A 22,274-nucleotide genomic window follows, 5' to 3' on the forward strand; every position below is an offset into this window, starting at 1 on the left:
GTAGATATTTTCTGTAACTTTTTTTCTATTGATATTTATTAAAACATGTTTTTATACATTATATCACTCGTATTTATCTATCGAATACATAGTGTTTGCGTAATAATATCCTAGAAATCATTAACATTTTTTAAATTTATTCATTTTTCGATTACAAATTGATGCGACAAAATCAGGGTATGTCTACTCAAATCTTGTGAAAAAATTCCGATTTTTCAAATATTTTTGTTCAAAATTTCAAGTAAAAAGAATATTTTCAAAATTTTTTTAATACAATTTTCTCTAAAATTAATTTTTTTATTGCATGCATTTTCTAATGTTTTTCATTCATACAAAGGAAAAACACGGAGCCTCTTAAGTTTCAATGTTAGATTTATAAATGTACTACAAAAACTGACTAAGTTCTCAGGTAGAAAGGAAAGTCACAATAATGTCAAAATCCATTAAAATTATTTTAAAAAATGATCGAAAAGTGAGTTTTTGTAGTCATATTCTCGTCATTTTGACATCATTTTGACGTCATTTGACATTACTTTGACACTATCGTGATTTTCTGTTCTACTTGGGTTTCATAAAATAATTTTTCATTTATATAAAATTTTCATTTCTTTATCTTTAAAATTACAAAGAATATGTACTTTATATTTAATATTATATTAAGACATTAAGTAGGTATATAAACAAAAAAAAAAAATTATATATATATATTATATATATATATATTTACTTATTTATACGGAACAAACTGAGATGGCAAGTTCACGTTGTCTCACTTTATCTGCCGACGATTTTTAAGCATTGCTTGCCAGACTTTAAGCACTTAAAAGGTTTCATATTAGTTATAAAACATTCTATATATATATATATATATATATGCGTAAAAATTATTAAAATATTAATTAAACAAATTAAATTATCAAATTAAACGCTGATCATATTTCGATAATTCTATCGATTGATGTGTTATTCTTCGTTATTCTACAATTACTTTTAATTTCTCGAGAGAGAGAGAGAGAATTCTATACATCAAAATTATTAGAATATTTATTAAACAAATTATAAAATAAAGAAAGAGAGAGAGAGAGAGAGAGAGAGAGAGAGAGAGAGAGAGAGAGAGAGAGAGAGAGAGAGAGAGAGAGAGAGAGAGGGAGAGATCGAAATGCCAAACGTATAAATATCGAGATGAGAAATTGATCTTATTTCAATAATTCTATCGATTTTAATATTTCATGTCAATCTATAATCATTTTTAATTTCCAGAGAGAAGGTTCTATGCGTAAAAATTATTACAATATATTCATTAAACAAATTAAATTAGGAGACATCAAACATATAAGTACATACTGATTGTGAGATGAGACGCTGGTTCTAATTTTGTGTTATCTTTTTTTTTGGAACGATACAAAAAAAAAGATAACACAAAATCTCATTTAAGGCCGATAGACCATTTGAAATATAACCAGCGTCTCATCTCACAATCAGTATTTGTATGTTTGGTGTCTCCTAATAATCTAATTGTTTAATGAACTAAGTTCTAGATGTGTAAAAATTTATAGAATATTTATTAAACAAATTAGATATCGAAACGCCAGTATAACATGAATCTCATTTACATTCAGTGTCTCGGGTGATCTTAATTATATAATTATCTAATATAATATTCTAATAATTTTTACGCATATATAAAACTTTTTGTAGAACTATTGCAGCATTCTCAAGTGCTTAAAATTTGGCAAGGATGCTCAAAAAATTGTCAAAGGACAAAGTGAGATGCAGCGTGAACCTGGCATTTCAGTTTGTTCCCATGCAGCACAGATCATTGCAATTACATCGCAGCAATGTTGCAATATTGCAAATTGCAATAAAACATTACAAACAAATTGCAGAGATATAAATCCACAAAATATCAGCACAGTTGTCGCAACATAACATAAATATTTCGGAAAAATCAAAATTTTCTAATTATATTTTTTTGAGGTAAAACGTATAACATGCAAAATATGAAAAAGTTGAACTTAAAATAAATGTTTGTAATAATATTTATTTAAGAAATATTATATTATAAATTTACATATAATAAATTACAAATATATATAATTTTATGTAAATTTATATTTCTTAGATAAAAAAATTATTATAAACATTTAAGTTCAACTTTTTTATGCTTCTGATATTTATCTATTAGAAACAGAAATTCTTATACCTAACATTAGTCGACGATTGCAGTAACAATGCATTATTGAAAATTCATAACATTGCAATATTGCTATATTTTGTTGCAATCTTCCTAAAGGCGGACATTTTAATTGTTGCAATTCCACAGCAACGGTGCAGCAACATTTCACAGTGAATTTGCAATATTGCGGTGAAAGATTGTTGCAATGTGTATGCAATCTTTCTGTGCTGTGGGTTCCAATTTTTTCTTGGCCTATTCTTTTAATGACCAGCAATATTTGTTTAATCTATGTATCAAGAATTCTAGAATTACTAAAAATAAAACTAAAACTCTCAATTAATGAGTTTCCACGAAGTGAGATGCCAGTTTCACACACACACACACACATACATACGACTGACTATGTACAAGATGAAAAACAAAATGATTAAGAACAGAATTTTAATTTTAAAGAAAAAATTCTTCCCAATAAAACTCTACGAGAATTCCCTGATTTTTGCAGATAAAAAAATCCCGAAATATTCCCGGCTTTTTCCCAGGTTTTTTCAAGGAGTAGACCCCCTGATACTCATATGAGAAAAATGAGTATTAAATTTGATTTTTTTCGAATATATTATCATTGAACGATTGAAATGGAGAAAAGAAATAGAAACGAGGGACGAGTCGTCGAGAATTCTAGCTTGGAAAGAATTGTTGCTCGTAATATTTCTGGACGTCACTTTATTATACATATATAACCAAATGACCTTTGTACAAAAAACCACTTTTGTGTATCTTAAGTTTTCGACTTACCATCGAGAGAGCGTGAACTGCGTGAAGAGTAATACATATCTCACCCTCTAGAATGTCCGAGAAATCGGATCGGTCGTAAAATGTTTATCTCTTATTCTTACGGTTATCCTACGAAGAGATAAATCAACTTTCGTCGAAATCAGAGACGAAGAAACTCCTCTCCGGGGAGGGGGGTGGGAAAGGGAGAGGACGTTTCTTTCTTTACAAACATACTTGAAAATTCTTACCGCTTAAATAATAGCACAAGACGCGCAAAAATTGCACCAATTTGACAAAACTGGATATGCAAGCGCAAAACTATGATGAATTAATCGATTGATCATATAATTAATTATATCGTTTTTTTCACATTTTTACCTCTTTCTTTCTTCAACGTCTCGAAAGTTATTATTAACTCTATCATGCATGCCTTATCGCTCGCATATTTATTTATTTTTTTTTTAATTGCACAATTTTGTAAAAAATTTATCAAATAAATTTGAAAAAACACCCCAAGATTCTGATTGTCTCGAAATCAACGGATGATTTAAAGGATCAGAATAATCGGAGATTGTTCCCGCGCATGATAGAGCTCATAATACAACGATTCCGCATTTTTATCGCGGATAAGTCGCAAGACAATCGCGCGATACAAGCTAAAGCTAGAGAAAGAAACGAGGATGAGAATTACGCGCGCGTGCTTACTTATCTATAAGAATTTTATATAATATAATTTTATTAGCGCGATCGAGAGCGAAAGAAAAAGAATCGTCCACTTACGAAGAAACGTGCAAGCTATCGCCGATCCACTCTCATAAGTCCGAACAAGGTATGTATATGTACACGTTGTACTCGAAAATTGCCGCTACAGATAGAGAATCGGCAGAAAAAAAAAACAAATAATAATAATAATAAAGGCGGTGCGAGAGAGAAAAATGATCACTTAGTCCTACATTATAATACATATACCATAATCGATATATGTCAACGGATATATATACATCGTACAGTTAGTTTATTTGATTACTTTAGCAAATCAGCATCCGAAGCGCTTATATGTAATATGTAATATCTAATAAGAGCTAATGTTAAGACACTTAATCGTTACGCGAGTCAAAACTGCTCTTCTAATCGATTTACAGAATTTACTTTACTTTACTTTTCTCAATTTCTGATGCAACAACAAACATTATCCGATCCGATCGATAAGATAGAGTCTTATATCTGTGTGTTAAGAGTTATTATTCCTCGTGGAATCCACGTAGGAACGAGGAGGAATCCGGCAAATGAATTTTCTGTAATTGGGAAAAATCATTTCTCGCGCAACGTTTCGTACTTGAATTATATTTCATTAACATATCTTAATCGTATTATATTCTAATAAAGTCGGGGGTATATTTTATATATATAAACATGTGATTTTTTTTCCTCGACAGAGAAGCTGCGTAAATTAATGAGACGAGTTTATCGTACATGCTTTATACGCTGACAATTACACGTAATTGCGTTTACCGATTGCACGTTGTTGTTGACGATCGCGTTCGTTTCAGGGAAAAAAAAAAAAAAAAAAAAGAAGAAAAAAGGACAACAAAAACGCACAAGCACTTCCTTAAAGCGTAATCGAGTAATAATAATAATAATTAGCAAACAGTTCTCTGCATATTGTTATATTGAAATCCTCCACTAAATTTATACAGTATGCGTATATTTTTCAAATACAATGTGCAATGGACCAATATGACAGGGTTGATATCTTACTCGCGTGTGTTTCCCATCTCGAGAATTAAATCCACCTTAATCGTTTAATTATGATAATCATATCGTACCCTATTTTTTTTTTTTTTTTTTTTTTTTCGAACGGAAGTCGATATGCCTGGTTTTTTTGGCTCGTTTTTTTTTTTTTTTTTTTTTTAAACGGTACATTTGAAGTCGAGTATTTGTACTTGACCATTCATCAAATGTACAGCGCCCTTGACCGTCGAAAAATAAGAAGCGAATATATCGAGGATGGCATTATTACTCGATGAACGGAAAGCGGGTGTAAATTACGTGCTAAAGCAAATTGCAACGTGATCGCCCGTGTAATTTTACTCTCAAAATGCCGCAAGAGAAGAGATTCCCTCTTTTCCTGGCCACATTTGTATGCACAATTTTGATTATCTAATCGCTTTATGTACACGTGTCTGGGCGAAATCAAGCATGGGAACGTTAATATTCTTAATGGCCGATGTATAAAATACGTTTACACATATCCTGATATCGAAATCTTAGACAAAAAGGAAAGAAAGAAAAAAAGAAAAAAAAAAAAAAAAAAAAAAAAAAGAAAAAAAAAAAAAAAATCTGTTAATGTAATCGACAACGTACGAGTACCCATTCGCTCGCACTCGAACTTATCGATACCCCCTATAACGTTATAAATAATCTATCTGTTTTATAAGATTCTCATATACTACTGTATACTGTCATAGCGTAAAAAAGAGGGGGAAACAAATATATATATATAAATATATATATATAAATATATATATATATAAATATATATATATATAAATATATATATATATAAATATATATATATATAAATATATATATATATAAATATATATTTAAATATATATATAAATAATTAAATATATATATATATATATATATATATATATTTATATATATATATATTTATATTTATATATATTTAAATATATATATTTAAATATATATATTTAAATATATATATTTATATATATTTATATATATATTTATATATATATATTTATATATATATTTATATATATATATTTATATATATATATTTAAATATATATATTTATATATATATATATATATATATATATATATATTTATATATATATTTATATATATATATTTATATATATATATTTAAATATATATATTTATATATATATATATATATATATATATATATATATATATATATATATATATATATGTCACGTTACACATTACACAAACAAACGCTGCACATTCTAAATGTGGCTCCTCTTCGTAAAGAAACGACTAAAGTAACTGACATATATTTGCGCTCTTCGCAACAAATGTACGTCGACGCGATAAAATGTATTACACAATTAAAATATGTATATATATATGTAAAATATTAATAAATTTTGCACGTAATATATAAATCATAATCACTTAATGCATATTAAATATACACTTTGTCATTTTATATAAAATGACGATAAAGAAAAAAAAATTCAAATTAACACATACATTAAAATAAATTGAAGTTTATACAATTGGATTTAAGACTTAGTGTTTCTAAATAAGTGCTCTGTTTCATTCACTTCTTCTAGAATTACATCTATGTGGCTAAATCGTAATAATGTGGCACCACTCTCTCGCTCGTTCTTTCTCTCTCTCTCTCTCTCTCTTTGTTTAATATGAACCCTGCGATTTTACAATAATGGGCCGCAAGTGCAAATTCAAGAAACTATAAGCAACGTGCTACTTTCCGCTCGCGAATCTTTTTCGCAAATCCTTGACTCGACAAGGAGACAATTCAGGGCACTTTACTCTGCCTGTCTTTATATAGGCGCTGGACCATTGTTACGTGCTATTTTTTTTTCAACAGCAGGGATTCAGCATAATGTACATTAATATATTGTACTTCGAGATCCTTTACCGATCGGTCGAAGATTAGCTCGGAAGATCGGTAACACTCGGGATTGTTCTCGTTTTCTTTGTCGATACTATTTTTCATTTCTCTGTATCTTATTTTCTCTCTCTTTTATCTGTTTTACAGAATACATATAATTCCCATCCCTCCCACACATGTATATTTGTACATAATGTATATATCATATCCAATGGAAAGTGTACATTAAAATTAACTGAATCACGTACGGTTCACTCACAACATCAAAAATAGACTATTGCAAGAGTGCATTAGTATGTGACACCCTGTAGATTAGTTATTACTCAACTCAAGGTACCGTTCCCACACATTCCGTAACTTTCTTCTCCTGAAGGAGTCTGAGACGTAGACGATATGTACAAATTTTGTATGATATCACAATATCACTCGCATAAATCTCCGAGTCTTTTTTTTTCCTTATCTTTAACTTTTAACTTTGTTTCTTTTTTTTTTTTTTTTTTCAAATGCGACTTGACGAATCAGAGATACAAGTCGTTGATCCCGTATCATTGAACTATAATATTATCGCAACACATGATACATTTAAGAATCTTGAAATCCATATACATGTATATATTACATAACAAATTGATTGCAATTTCAAGAGGTGTACCACACGTACATATTGCCTACGATACAGACTCGGCTGTAAGTATAGCATAAAAAAGCAACGTTAAGTTAATTTTATGCTCGACCGCGCGGTTTCTTTCTTGGAGAAGGCGCCTCCTCGCTCGAGAGAACGCCGGTGGTAGCGGCCACGCGCTTCGGACGCCCTGCCATTTTATTGGCTTGTTGTATAGCTTGAGCAGAACCTTTAAATTGATTGTACATAAGTGAGATGTTTCTATTCAGTCAGTTTAATAACCATACGTGATGTATATTATCGCGTCAAGAGTCTAGATTATTTTAAAAAGTGTCTTACAATGTTTTATAATGTTATAAACAGCTAGAATTTCGGTAAAATTTCGTTTCCGCAATAAACTATACTTAGAGAAGTAACGCAGACAGATAATACATTTGAATATGTACATATATAAAATTATTTACCTCCGAGTTTTGTTCTTGGAACTCCCTTGATGCTATTGTTACTTTGTTTGCCGTTTTTCTTCAGGTCCAGTTTCTTCGAATCTGCATTATTTTTGGCATCTGCCACGGCGGAAACGTTGACAGCGGGACTGACAGTGGTTGTACTAGGAGTAGTAGTAACATTAGCAGCGGTAGTTGTAGTAGTAGTAGCAACCGCTGGAGCAGCAGTAACAGTTGTGGTGATGGTAGCGGTAATTGTAACAGCAGCGGTAGTAACAACGTCGTTGCCTAAACTATTGCCAGATTTTGTGCTTCTGTTGAGCGCTCTCTCCGCTCTGCTAGTGCCTTTCGCGACGGATTTGGCAATCGCCAATGCCTTATTGACCGATCGTTTCTTTGCGCGGCTTGCCTTGGATGTTTTCCGATTCCGATCCGATTCTTCCTCGTCGGCGTCATCGTCCGTGGAACTTGCGGCTCGTTTAGATTTTTTACGATTCGGCTTTTCGTTATGCAAGCCTTTTCTTCTCTTCAACTGCGACTCATCTTTATAGAGGGACAAATCCACTAGAAAAAGTAAGAAAAATGTGATTTATATATTATCCGTTTAAGGCAGAGTGTCACAAATTATGTACGTAGACAAAATAATAAAATTATTAAAAGTATTTAATTATTATTTTCAAATGTCAAGACTACTTACATCCATCGGGATGTTCTTCTGTAACTCGAGGTTTCTCAGACACTCCAGCCTCAACATCGATAGCTCGTTTCAAGATATTCTCCGTACGTAGCAGCTCTATTCGTGTTAACCAGAATTTATGTTTGTCGACCTTGTTTAGATTTAGATTTGTCAATATGCAATCAAAGTCTGAAAATTAAATGATAAAATTAAAATAGATAAATATACACAGAAAAATACATTATATTTTGTAAACAGATGATAATATACTACAGAGATTTAAATAATATTTGACATACCTATAGTATCGTAGAAATCTGGTGAATAAAATTCACCGTTGGTTTTATCTTGAGACAGCCAACGTATGCGAATACGTCTGCTTGATTTATAGATATTTTGCATCGCTTGACAGACATAAAAGCTTCCTTCGGCATTCCTCACAGCCAAAAATTCGTTCCTAACAATAAATATTTAATCACTCAATTTATGCTTAAAAAAAAAAAAAAAAAAAAAAAAAAAAAAACAAATACAAAGACATTAAATGGAAGATTTTCACAGGAGAATGCTTACTTATAAAATACAATAAGTTTATCATCAGCAGCTTTAGAACTTGGGGTCTTGTTGAGGCTTTTGACCAATAAAGCAATCTCTGGTAGTGGGCTTTGATAGGGTTGCGTTTGAATCCTGTTCCTTTTGGGTTTACTGGCTCCATCAGCGAGTGCAGCAGGCGCTACTTTCAAATCTTTCAATTCTCTAGATTTTCGTTTAGTCGTCTTTGGAGAGGTAGTGACTTTTGCGTCAGGTTTATATGTACTAGTTAATGCTGTAGCAGCATTATCGTTTGGTACTTTCGAACTCTGATTTGTAGGTTTGGCCTTTGGAACTTCAATCTTTGTTACTTGTACATCTTCTGGTTTGTGCGGAGATTGTTTTATATGTACAGGTGTATTAACGGCTTTGCCATCTGATTCTTTTGATCCATTATTTACAGGAGCCTTCTTTTCTTCAACTTTATTTTGTGCTGTCGTGCTTAGCGCTGTAAAAATAATGTTGCGCGTAAATATGAGTTTTATACTTTGTCGTTTTTCATGCACTATATAAGTTTACATTTACATTTTGCCTTTACGCTTTAAATTTACTTATTATTTATGTTATGCTGTCTCATATAATTTATTATATCAAATTTTATCTTGTAATATTGCAAAGCAAGTACACAAATATATCAACATGTATAGTTATAAAATAAATAACATGACTTAGTTGTAAAATGTAGTTATAAATAATATCTTTCTATATTTCAAATGAAATAAATTTTATTTACTCGCATCTGCAAGTATAATATATTACTTACGAGTATTCAATGGAAAATCCATTAAGGTTGTCAGAACTTGTTCCGGTTGTATTTCGCATGGTTGTTCTTGAGCAGGATTTTCAGGACTTAAATTGTTGTTTCTATTAGATTCATTTTGTTTTGCAACAGGAGGCACATCTTGCTCAGTTTCCGTCTTTGTAATCTCCACGCCGTTTGGGATCAATTTTTCAGTCTCTGGTTCCTCCACATTGCTACCGATGTAAGGTGGTGTCTGATACACCGATGGTCTATGATCCTGCACCAGACTAAGCGGTTGACTGGGTGGTTGTAGGGTGACATAGCTCAGTCCGGTTCCCGTCAAGGGTTTCATCGATCCGGACTCTGATCCTGGTACCACTTTCTGTGCCATGGCATTCATGGGAAGCATGGAGTGGCTGATAAAAGCTGGCAATGTACCTATTAAAAGCATTGTAAATTTTAAATCCTTTCAACAATCAAAGACAAATTATTTTTATTTATTTACATGAAATGAAACAACGGCCACTTTATCATTATACACTTGATAACGCATAGATGTAAACAGTAAATAAACTAATCATTTTATAATTAATTTATCTTATATATGTCAAATTGTATCTCAGTAACGTACCATCAATTACAAAGATATAATTTTAAACAACACAATATAATTTTTATTATAATTGACATATAAACAGACCAAATTTTTTCAAATTGTGCATAACGCAACATTATCCATACAATTACAGCTTGGCAGGTTTATAACGCTTATTAAGCTGAATATATTGAAAGAATGTTGTATCTATTTATGAATATATCGAAGCAAATGGAAAAATAAAAGGAAAAAAAAATCGTATGATAATACAAAGTTTATATAACACAATTATCATCGTGGGGACATACATTATACTCTCCCCGTATATTCCTACATAGTGGACTAAAGCGTCCAACAATTATTATAGACGTGATCCCGCGATAAAGAAGAGCGACACGTTCATTACCGCTAATAATCGCGAGCGGGGAGGGGGGGAGGGCAGGGAACGCGAACGCGGGGGGTGAAAGACGAAACGCGCGAGAAATCGAGTGCGTGACGAAGGAAAAAAAAAAAAAGCGGCGAAGAAATGCGCGAGAAAGGCGGGATATACGGGACACAAGTGGACACGAGAGGAGAGGAGAGAGGCGGGAAGGGGAGGGGAAGGAGAAAGAGTTAGGGGTAGGAGGAAAGAGGCGAGGGGGTAGGCGAGGGGAGGGGAGGGGGGTAATTAAAGTAGTAAACATAAACACGGGCGAGAGAATTTTCGCTTGGACGGGGAAGCGCGGCTGGCGGTGTGCGGAACACGTCGGGCGATCACGTACCTGGGTATCCGCAGCGCGAGGTGCGAGAGGGTGGCAGCTGTTCGCGTAGGAGTCCGTCAGTGGGGTCCTGTCCGGGAGGTTGACCACCGCCGCCGCCGCCGCCACCGCCGCCGCTGCCGCCGCCGCCGCCACAGCCGCTCGCTCTCTCTCCTCTCTCTCGCGTGTGCCAACGCAACGCACACACGGGTTAGATGGCCCGTACGCACGACTGTACCACGCACGACTATTACGCTTGGCCGGCACACTTGAACGCGCAGTTTAGCCCGGTCGTGGCGCGTCTATCATTTCGCGCGGCGCTCTCGCGCCATGTCTCGATCGCTACCCGCGGCAGGAGATCCTTCGGTACGAGGTGCACCCGCGACACGCAAACTCCGCGAGAACCCAACAAACCAACGAAAGAGCGGGAGCGAGAGACGAGGGAGAGTTCCGCGCTTTCTTCGACACGATGGCCCCTGGTTTTACCAGCGCCAGCGGGAGCGAGCAGGAATGCCAGTCGTTAGATGGCGTCGGACGCCATGCGTAATTCGACTCGCGACTCGCCAGCCACTCGGCCGAGCGCTCCGAGCGTCCCGATTGGCTGACGCCCAAGGTAAAGGACCATTCGCACTGGACGCGCCATTTATTCGAGCGAGAGTGGGGCAATCGCTCGGCACGTAGAGAAGGATGCGCGCACCGCCGGCTGGATCGCTATCCTTGTCAGGTATTCGTTCATTGGTTCGCGCTGTTATATCCTGGTCGAAAATATCGACTTTATATTTATTATTTTACCAATTTAACGAAAAATAACTAATCCACGTCCATTTTCACAATTTCACTGTTCAAATTTATAAATAAAACTGCGACAATTCCTGGAATTTGCATATCGCTTTTATTGCTAGATATCTGACGGAAAATGTTTTTAGTTTAGATGATATAATACAAAAAGACACGCAATACACACACACGCAAATCCATGGAGATATACGTGTTTACATATAATTACATGTATACATATACAATTTCGGGCCCGATTTTCTATAGGGTAGTATATAGGGAAGGTTTGCTCCAGGATGTTTTCCATTTAGCGACACAATTTTTGTTATCATTGGATATTGAAAAAAGATAAAATGACGTTTGTATCGCTAAATGGAAAGCGCATCCACTGTAGATGAATTCAATAAACGCGAGCGGCCATTATAACGATAATTGTATATATGTATTATTTGGCTGAAATGATCAATTAATTTAATTGAATAAATTGCATTTTCCGTAAATTATATGTTTACGATAATTTTTTCTCTCTCTCTCTCTCTCTCTCTCTCTCTCTCTCTCTCTCTTTCCTTGGGAACGGAAATTACACCGACTTTTGAGGAAGTTTGCTTTGGCAAGTATTTTTATTGGCGTTGCTTTCGAAACGGTTATGTCACGCGCATGCGCTAATCTGTCATTTCCGCCCATGCGCAAATTCTGTAATTTCGAAAGCTCTCCTAACCTATAACAACATTCTTATATAAACAGACATTGACATTTTTACCTAGTTTTTTAATAAACACAGTTTACAAAAATCGGTAAGACAGAGAAAAAATAATGTTTTGTCAAATTAATAAATAAATTATGTTTCTATAAATTCTATTATTATAATTCTATAAATTGTATTAAGAGAAATAATCTGAGTACTAAAAGAAGTGGACTGTATATATGTCTGATATGAAACTACAGTAGATTATTATATATTAAAAGTTGAATTTTCTAAAATTCTTTTAATAATCTCTTTAGGATTTTTTCTTAAGAAAGAGATTATATGATTATATTCTAATAGGAGGAAGATGAATATCCCACCGATCCAACAACCAGGGGCAATGGGAGTAGGACAAATGGGACAACCGGTGAATCCTCAAATGTCTCAGAATCAACAGCAGGCCCAACAAACTCAGCAACAACAAGTCCAACAGCAGCAGCAACAGCAGGCGCAGCAGCAGCAACAGCAAGCCCAAGATAAGCTGGATAACATATCTAAAGTGAAATCTCTGGTTGGACCTTTGAGAGAATCTCTAGCTATAGCTCTGAAAACTGCAGCACATACGTTGCATCAAAATAGTTTGGTCGATGTAGGATCTATGAAAGGTATAGATCAGCCTGATCATCGATTCAACAAGCATATGGAAGAGTTTTACTCCATCTGCGATCAAATAGAACTGCATCTGAAAACCTCCGTGGAATGTTTGTCCCAGAATAATAGCTCACTTCGATATCTACCAATGTCTGTTATAACAAATCGTACCGACACAGTGAATACGCAGGAGGGACCAGCACTGTCTTATCCGCAATTCTTGATGACTGTACGCGCACAAATAGCGTTTGCTCGTGACGTTCACGACGCTTTTATGTCTCATGCTCGTGCAATATCGTCCGGAGACCAACCTTAGTTCCATAAGTTTGTTTAGAGAAAAGTGATTTAAATTAAATTTAATTTAACGTCTAGTAAAATATAAGATAGGAAAAATGTAACGTATGGTACAATATAAATATATTAATAAAGTTTATAAATGTATTAATAAAGGAGAGAACGTATTTATTTCGATTTCTTGATTATTAGTAGCGTTTTTAAATTATTATTTTAAATTATTTGCACGGAAGAGGGCAAAAAATTGGTCGAAACGTTCGTAAAAAAAGCATAGCTGTATCAAATATTTATATCGTAAAATATGTACATATTTTTATTATGTAATTAATACATGTATAAGATGTATATAATTAGATAATTTAAGAAAATATTGCATGTATTAATATATATCATTTTGAACTGATACAGGTATGAGAAATATATATCTAATGAATATAATGTGGATTAAATTTATAGTTTTCCAAGAGAGAGAGTCATTTACTCATTTTCTGAAACAAGTTCTACCAAACAGAAAGTATATATATATATATGTATATATATTTTTACACATAAAGCATATCAATCATTTCTCGACAACTGTACTTACACATCTTGTGACTTGAAAATTTCAATGTACCGGATAATTGAACGCGATAAAAAAGTTGTACAGAAAAGATTATAAGACATTCTCGAGGCAGTAAATTACCGAGAGTATGGAATGCATGGAACGTTTCGTACGACAACGAGGTAACGTCTAACGCCGTTAACGTCTCATTAGAGTTCCGTGAATGACGTCGCCTGCCGGAGGGTGGCCACGAGTCTCTCCTCGGCGGTTCGCACGTATAACGGCGACGGGAAAAAAAGATGGGGAGCCGGAGTTTACATATCCGTAACATGGCTATCCGGCTATCCGGTCGGCGTCGTCGCGCCGCGATTTGCGCGGTCACGTACGCGCGAATATATCGTAGGCAAGTGGTAAGCGTACACGAAGAAGAATACAGCAGAGAACAGGGAACAGGGAACAGGGGGATTCGGTCAGAGGGGGTTGGAAAGGCGTGCAGGAAGCGCTACTGTCAGTTGGATTGGTGTTTCGATGCGGCGCGCCGTGCGATTATTCGAAAAGGAAGGACCACCTCTGTTCACCATATTTGGCAAAGTTTCCCTAATATGGTAACGTCTACTTCTAAATATGGCAGCCGGGGACGCCCTCTCGTCGCGCGGTGTAACACTCCGCGCTCGTGTTGGCGAGCGAATATCGCGATTACAGGACGCACGTGCGGTGAATTTGACGGGCGATTCGGACGATCGGAGGTACGCCGGATTTTTCGACGTGGATTTCGGCGCGGATCCCCGTCCAGGAACGGCCGTGGCGTTACCGCGGACTAGTTTCTCGCGGCGTTGTAAGCGCGATGGTGGGGAGTCTCGCGGCGACACGCGGCACGCGGAGGCATCTCCGCCGTAGGCACGTAGGTCAAGTTACGATACTCCGGCTCCGCGCTCCGCGCGCGCATTCAGTTCGCGGGGAGCGCTCGTGCGGTGCGCGTTGTTGTCCCGTGTTCCTCTAGATGAACGATCACGTGGGAGACACTGCGCCGAGTTCCGCACGCGATTCCGTGCAGCCGAGGACGCGCCGCCGTCCATCCCGTCGTGGGGAAGGGATTAAATGTGCGCGCCGACCCTGCGATGGACAACCCTAGCGGCGGAAGAGACGGTCGGTACACGAGCCTCGGCTACATGGGGATGATCGGCAGCGATACTGGTGCGGAGATTTACGGCCGGCCGTCCACCTCCCAGCTCGCCGCGGCGGCCTCTCAGATGGGCCGCGGTGGCGCCACCATGATGGGTACCGCGGGCGCCGCGACGCCCGGCGTCCCCGGTGGCCCCGTCCAGCGGGGTATCAAGCGCACCACGTCCGACGTCTGCTACGGCGACGACGGTAATAACGCCGCGGCGAGGCAGCAGGCGCTCTCCCAGAGCATGCCCGGCATGCCCGCTGACTGCGTACCCGACAATCTCGACGAATCCTTCACGAGCCTCGGTCAGCCCAAGAAGTCACCCCCCTCGAACGGCAAGAAGACCAAGGGTCGGGTTAAAATTAAAATGGAGTACATCGACAATAAGCTCAGGCGGTACACCACGTTCTCCAAGAGGAAGACCGGCATCATGAAGAAGGTACGTACTTTGTATGACAAATTTTACACACCGCTCTGTATGTGTCTATATATATATATATATATATATATAAAAGCTGCTCTTTCTCTCTTTCTCTTCCCGCTCTTCTTTCAAATTGTATTTAACGTAATAACGAGACTTAACGTTAATTTTCTCGATTATTTAAATCTTGACAACTCGTAAGAACAATTGTCATTTTTTCAACTGTATTTTTTACGGATATTATTTATCACGAATGTTATTTTAGTTAGTATTGAAAACTTCCATTTATTTATATTAAAATTTATATTTTGAATAATTATATCTACACATTTTTTCTTCTCTAAAACTAAAACAAAAAATCTTTGCTCGCCTATTGTTATATATTTGCCCTTATTTTTTACGCAATACAAAATAAATTTTATTATTCGACTTAACAATGCGTATACAAAAAAAAATCACTCGCCGACGACGACGATGTCACTGAAATTGTCGCGTCGCGTCGCGTAACTTGGTTACGAGAATGAAAGAGAGAGAAAGAGAGAAAGCGTATGTTTGAAGCTCCATGAAAATAATATAAAAATTGACAACAAGAGAGTATATCAACGTTTCTCACATGGTTCTCCGATTTATGGTACACCGCGACCTTCGGCGCGCACGTCATCAGTGACAGCGCGTCTGTTCGCCTCGCGCGAACTAGGGTCGCTTGTTCGCTCGTCGAGGTAGCAGTTGGCGTTCACTCTGATTAGCTTTGTGTTTTTCTATCGGGGACACGAAGATTGGACTGCAATTTAAAAGAGACGAGAGTTTCTCAGTTTCCTAATCCGGAGATTTCAGTCGGCGCAATGTTATTGTATAACTCCTTTGAATCCGACGCGCGTGAAATGGATTAAAATCAGAGTACGCGCGCGAATTCCGTCGGTGTGATAAAAGCCGAATAATTATGTGACGCGGATTTAATTTACGGATCCGTAAGATAAATGATAATAAAGATAAATGTAAACGTTAAGTCACCCATCATATATTTTTCCACAACCAAAAATAAATACAGAAATAATTTTCACGCTATCTAGGTAGTATTGAAATCTAAACGAAATTATAGGTCGACTGGTTGTAAAATATAATGAAAAATTATGAGATTATATTTTAAAAGAATAATTTTTGTGTCGACATATTTTTTAGAAAATTTCACGAACAAAAATTTAGGAGATTTATGATGGTTTAGAAATTATTTGATGTCTAACAATCGTGTTCATTTTTCATTAATTATTAGAGCTCTCTCTTTTTCTCTCCTTCTCATATATTTCTTATTGCGATCTGATAAGATATCGATCTCTCATTCTCTGTACTCTGCCATATTATTTTGCTGATTTACGCTTGAAAAGATTTTCTTCAAATTTTTTTTATCCTATTTTACTTTTTTAGTTATTTTTATCGTACACTTTTCTTATTAATTTTTTTACAATAACTCTTTCTTTTTCCCTCTCTCTTTTTTTCTTTTATTACATACTATTACACAAAGATTACCATATATATTTTTATCTAATTCTTTTAAAATATATCTTAAAATATTTTAAAAGAAAACCAGATAAAAATGTATCATTTAAAAAAATTTATATTAATATATATTTCTGTCACATGTATTTTTTCAAATCAATTAGATCAATTTTGAATAAAATTGACTATTTACAAAAAAAGTGACTGTTCCAAACATACGTTCTCTTTCTCATGTGTCTGCAGTCTATTACTCTATATGCTTTTGGGTTTATATTTCTTTTTTACTAAACAAATATCTTTTTCTTTCGTCCGTGAAGAATAAAATAACAACTTAATATTATGTAATAAAGGCACCTAGTAATTGAATAATTTTACATTATTTTTTATGTTCATAATTTGTACAGTATATTTTAACGTTATTATTTGTAAATAGTCATGATGTATTTAAATGAAATATGTAACAATGCGGTCGTAAATTGTATTAATAATCACTTGAAAAATTGTAGTTTTTGATTTTTTTTCAATTACTTTTTGTAAAATATAAAATTTATCAATCAAGATTACATAAAAAATATAATTTTCTTACATAACGCGTTTATAATTTAGAAAACGGCAAAATATAAAACTCGGAATAACAGAATGAAAGTTATATCGCTTGAGGGCAAAAAGGAGAGAGAAAGATTTTGAATTAAAGCGATTCGCGTTGCTCCGGAAGCGATTAAATTCACTCTTCATGATCTCATGTTTGATTAAAGACATTGAGACTGTGTCCACAAAGAACATAAATAACAAAGTATATATATTTCTACGAAATACGAAACATTATCTGGCTATGTATTATTTAATCTTTAATTTTTAGACTTTAATTACGAATCCATGTCGAATTTATATTTTTTTATGTTTTTAACCGTTCTCGCGAGGCACAATCCAAATTACTTTAATAAAATTCACCAAATGACTCATCTCCTTGATGGACAGATATCGATGAATTTTACATATTTTGCGTAAGATTTAAAAAGAATATAACATTTGAAAAGTATATTAGCATAAATACAGATAGGCTACATGTGTTTTTGAGATAAGGCATTACATTGCGATGATGCATATTCTTCGAATTATTAAAGTCGTTCGTGAAATTGATTACAGTTTCAAAAAGATTGATTGTAATTTAATATCGTCAATGCCGATTTGTATCGCTTTATATATTTTCCAATTAACTTTATATTATTTTATAGGCGGACTTTAGGCTTTATAATAAAAAATATAAACAATTGTTTCGCAAATTTTTTACTTTAATTATGCGAGCGATTATTATCGTACATGTTACAAATGTATTTTCTAATTTTAATTCTCAATAAAAGATAGTATGCGTGATAGCTTGATCAGTGCAAGATCTTTGCGTATATCTTTATAACATCGATTTATAATTAAATCATAAAGAACCATTATGTACATATGGATTATATATGGAGTTATATATATGTTATATAAGACGATGTTCCGTTGTTCAATTATATATTCAACTCGAAGGTAATTAATTGATTTATCACAAGCAAACTAAAACAGTAAATTTTTATTAGCATTACAAACGTCTTAACATATTTATTTTCATTCCAAAGAATAAAAATACGCACACTACATCATATACCTATATATACAATATTATGTAAGTGAATAACGTGACTAATTTGCAGTATATTAATATTTTAGAATTTTAATATAAAGTAATTTATATATTTTTTTTAATTAAGTGTATCATAATTTAATACATTATTTAAAAAACATAACGCTGAACAAATTATATGTGTCCTTGATATGACAACAGGATTTTTTCCTTTTCTTTTCACTTTGCAACAAGTACAATGTTGAAGTAGAATGTAGATAATGAATATATATATTGACTACTAAATATTTTCCACATATATTTACTTAATATTTTGATAAATAACTATTTAAAAAAAATATTTATATAACAAGATGAGATAAAGTTTATTAGATATCGATAATATAATTTTCTTGTTCTCCTAGATACATATATTTATATAATATATAATATAATTATATAATATACATTTATATAATTAAAAAACCGGTCGATTTTATTCTTCTGAACATTTACGAATGCTGAATTACAAATTATATTGCATGTATATGTATATGTTTTATGAGAGGTATACATATATTACATGACGATTATACTGAAAGGTTTATCTGATCGTGCGATATTATCTTATTGGTCAAGTTTCCGTTGTACGTATATCGTTTTGTTTAAATTGAAAGCCATTTTTACTCTGATATTAATTAGCATTTTGAACATCAACATAAAGCGCTTTAATTTGTCTTTGTAAAATACAAACAGAAAAATTTTTATCCAATAGTTTTTCATATACTGATGTTTCTTTTGCAATTAATATCATGCGAAAAAAAAAAATAAAATAGAGACATTGAGATTTTATTTAAACAAGTCCCCCCATATTATTTTATCGCGAAGAAAAAAAATATATTATACGAAATAATTATTAATAAAATTTTATAAATTCCAAGGGTCGTTGTTATCAGCCATAAAATATCAATCTCGACGATATAATGTAAATAAATCTGTTTTCCATGGAATTAACCAAAAATAATATATTCAATTATGATACACTTAATTTAAAAAAAATATAAATTACTTTATATTAAAATTCTAAAATATTAATATACTGCAAATAATTAGTCACGTTATTCACTTATATATACTATTATATAATAGGTATTTGATGTTGTAGTGTGTGTATTTTTATTCTTGGAATGCAAATATATATGTTAAGACATTTGCGATGCTAATAAAAATTGACTGTTTTAGTTTGCTTGTGGTGATAAATCGATCTGTGATATCTTAACTTGCAGGCATACGAGCTGTCGACGCTGACCGGCACGCAGGTGATGCTGCTGGTGGCGAGCGAGACCGGTCACGTGTACACATTCGCGACGCGCAAGCTGCAGCCGATGATCACGAGCGAGGCCGGCAAGGCGCTGATCCAGACGTGCCTCAACAGCCCGGACCCGCCGCCGTCCGGCTCGTCGGGCGACCAGAGGATGTCGGCCACCGGCTTCGAGGAGACCGAGCTGACGTACAACATTGCCGACGACGAGCAGAAAGTAAGGCAATTGGTGTACGGCTCGCCGCACGGTGGCTCGCTGCACGCCGGCTATCCTGGTGGCGGGCCAGCGGGCGGCCCGAATACGGGGCCCCATCCGCCGCCCCCGCCGCCGCCGCCACCACCGGGCTCGCAGCACGCGCCACCCTCGCACGCGCAGCACGCGCACCTCATTGCGCACGCACACGCAGCGGCCGCCGCGGCGGCGGCCGGCTCGCCGAGCTCGCACCTAGTGCCGTGCTCGAGCCCGGGCCCGATGCTCGCCGGAGGACCCTACCAGCAGTCCTGCCCCTCGCCCCTGCCGCCCCATCACGCCGCCTATCATCCCCACATGTCGCACTCGCACCCCCAACGGTAGTACGCGCTCGCGTCTCGTCCTCGTCGACCTTACGCACCCCGTCCCCCGTTGTTGTCGCCGCATTTCGCCTCGTATTAGACGGCCTTCTCGACGAGTGTCTCGAGACTCGATTTATTCGTTCGTCGATTCGCCGCGAATCCGAGTACATTGGGGAGAGACGCTTATCTCGCGCCGATACTCTGGTAGGTTTGACAGGTCTAATAAGTTTGACAGATCGGATCAAGTTTATCACAACGCTCGGTTGGATGCACTACTACGTACTGGTGCGCAATTAAAAGTTATCGTACATATTTACAATGTAAATATAAGTAATTAAAACATTAAAATAATTATAATAGTATAAATTATTATTATTATTTAACAATAATAATAATAGTAAAGTTTTTAGTAGTAATTAATTTACTTTTTTAATTACTTAGACCAGTGTAAATTTTCGTACGCTAACTTTTGTGTGTATTAATGCAATCCAATCGAATTCGCTTAGACGAGAATGATGACCGTTATTCACGAGCCAGCGGCGTAAGAAAATTTGTGCAATTTATGTTGTGTACAAAAAAAACAACGATTAATAATATTCTGTGAAATATCGCGCGACGATGCGTACTTGATTAGTCGAATTAAAGTCCGATTTAATTCGCGAATTTCTTTTAGTGACGAAAAGGACTGCAGCTTAAAGTAAATTCGATTGAGTATCGTCTAAATTATATTTATATATTAAATATATTTGATATTTTTATAGATTATAATATGTTTGAGTATTGCAATTTTTTTTTCGTATTTAGATGTTAATTTTTAATCATTTTTAATATTTATCCTCTTTCTTTTTTCTCTCTTTCGAGAAATGGCGCACAATTGTTTTAGCACGTGCCAACGCAAGACGTATGATCTTTAAATATTGAAATAATTTCTCTTCAGACGCCGTATATCATTGACGCAATTTTTTTTTAGACGCTACATTATTAACGAATATACTAGTGGTTACCGAAATTAAAATTAAGACGTTTCGAATTAATTCAAATATTATTTATATATCGTGAACAATTCGAATTTAATTTGAATATCTTGACAATTTTGATTGCATTTGAAAATTTTTGGTCTTGAAGATCTTGAGTAGGCTTGAATGTTTTTTTAATGAACTTTAGAGAGAGAGAGAGAGAGAGAGAGAGAGAGAGAGAGAGAGAGAGAGAGAGAGAGAGAGAAAGTAAAAAGTATAGGAATATTATAAATAAATAACATTGACATTAAATTTTATTTTATATCTTCAATGCATAAGAGATTGAGATAGTGAATCACTTGAGATTTTCAAGATCGATCGAAACTTTCAAGACTTTCAAGATTATATAACTTAGGATAATATTCACGAAATGATTCGAAACAGAGCATAATTGATTGAATGAAAATTTACATGAAATACAATTGAAAATGCCCATCACTAGGGATGGTAGAGTTACATGGTATTTATCAAATTATATACGCGAAAGAGAGGGAAAATCATTTCTTTTACAAATCAAGTATTTTTCAATTTCGGTCGCACATGTATCAATGGCCGATTCCACGCGTGCAAAAATCTAGTCCAATCTCTCGACATTTTTACTTAAATATATACATATATGTATATATATTTTTCATTTTTTATATCCGTGTATATTGGTGAATCTCGATAAAGTATCGCGCGTCTCAAACGACTTTGCGTGCGACAAATCGCGGAAGGGTGGAAACGCGCGTCGAGATGTGAAAAGACAAGTGATTTCTTCG

General features: G+C 34.9%; 3 protein-coding genes across 4 annotated transcripts; 2 read left to right on the plus strand and 1 right to left on the minus strand.

Annotated features, from left to right (window-relative positions):
- Nucleotides 1-5,902: 5,902 nt before the first annotated feature.
- On the minus strand, nucleotides 5,903-11,120 carry LOC140676563 (uncharacterized). Its single transcript, XM_072911735.1, has 7 exons — nucleotides 11,012-11,120; nucleotides 9,677-10,093; nucleotides 8,896-9,361; nucleotides 8,625-8,782; nucleotides 8,347-8,514; nucleotides 7,671-8,213; nucleotides 5,903-7,435 (listed from the first exon to the last, which is right to left on the minus strand). The coding sequence occupies exons 2-7, from the start codon at nucleotides 10,062-10,064 to the stop codon at nucleotides 7,308-7,310; spliced, it is 1,851 nt and encodes a 616-aa protein (XP_072767836.1). The 5' UTR covers nucleotides 10,065-10,093; nucleotides 11,012-11,120; the 3' UTR covers nucleotides 5,903-7,307.
- Nucleotides 11,121-11,178: 58 nt separating this feature from the next.
- Nucleotides 11,179-13,750, plus strand: LOC140676569 (mediator of RNA polymerase II transcription subunit 29-like). Of its 2 annotated transcripts, none has more exons than XM_072911744.1 (2): nucleotides 11,179-11,711; nucleotides 12,810-13,750. In XM_072911744.1, exon 2 carries the CDS (start codon nucleotides 12,817-12,819, stop codon nucleotides 13,414-13,416), a length of 600 nt encoding a protein of 199 aa, XP_072767845.1. In that variant the 5' UTR covers nucleotides 11,179-11,711; nucleotides 12,810-12,816; the 3' UTR covers nucleotides 13,417-13,750. The 2 variants fall into 2 exon arrangements, with proteins under 2 accessions (XP_072767845.1, XP_072767844.1); XM_072911743.1 differs by lacking the exon at nucleotides 11,179-11,711 and adding an exon at nucleotides 12,414-12,558 and having other exon boundaries at nucleotides 12,810-13,717.
- A 1,137-nt stretch (nucleotides 13,751-14,887) lies between these two features.
- LOC140676566 (uncharacterized) lies at nucleotides 14,888-20,749 on the plus strand. The gene is made up of 2 exons (XM_072911741.1): nucleotides 14,888-15,545; nucleotides 19,911-20,749. Exons 1-2 carry the CDS (start codon nucleotides 15,057-15,059, stop codon nucleotides 20,517-20,519), a joined length of 1,098 nt encoding a protein of 365 aa, XP_072767842.1. The 5' UTR covers nucleotides 14,888-15,056; the 3' UTR covers nucleotides 20,520-20,749.
- The last annotated feature ends 1,525 nt before the right edge of the window (nucleotides 20,750-22,274 follow it).

This window comes from Anoplolepis gracilipes, chromosome 2 (assembly GCF_047496725.1).
Source record: "Anoplolepis gracilipes chromosome 2, ASM4749672v1, whole genome shotgun sequence".
Lineage (NCBI taxonomy): Eukaryota > Metazoa > Arthropoda > Insecta > Hymenoptera > Formicidae > Anoplolepis > Anoplolepis gracilipes.

Excerpts from the sequence above, each read along its gene's own strand:
- LOC140676563 (XM_072911735.1), bottom strand. The coding sequence starts at position 10,064 with ATGCTTCCCATGAATGCCATGGCACAGAAAGTGGTACCAGGATCAGAG. Across the intron at positions 9,362-9,676 it reads GGATTTTCCATTGAATACTC|CGCTAAGCACGACAGCACAA; the intron begins GTAAGTAATATA and ends TTATTTTTACAG. Across the intron at positions 7,436-7,670 it reads TCCAAGAACAAAACTCGGAG|GTTCTGCTCAAGCTATACAA; the intron begins GTAAATAATTTT and ends ATCAATTTAAAG.
- LOC140676569 (XM_072911744.1), top strand. The coding sequence starts at position 12,817 with ATGAATATCCCACCGATCCAACAACCAGGGGCAATGGGAGTAGGACAA.
- LOC140676566 (XM_072911741.1), top strand. The coding sequence starts at position 15,057 with ATGGACAACCCTAGCGGCGGAAGAGACGGTCGGTACACGAGCCTCGGC. Across the intron at positions 15,546-19,910 it reads AGACCGGCATCATGAAGAAG|GCATACGAGCTGTCGACGCT; the intron begins GTACGTACTTTG and ends CTTAACTTGCAG.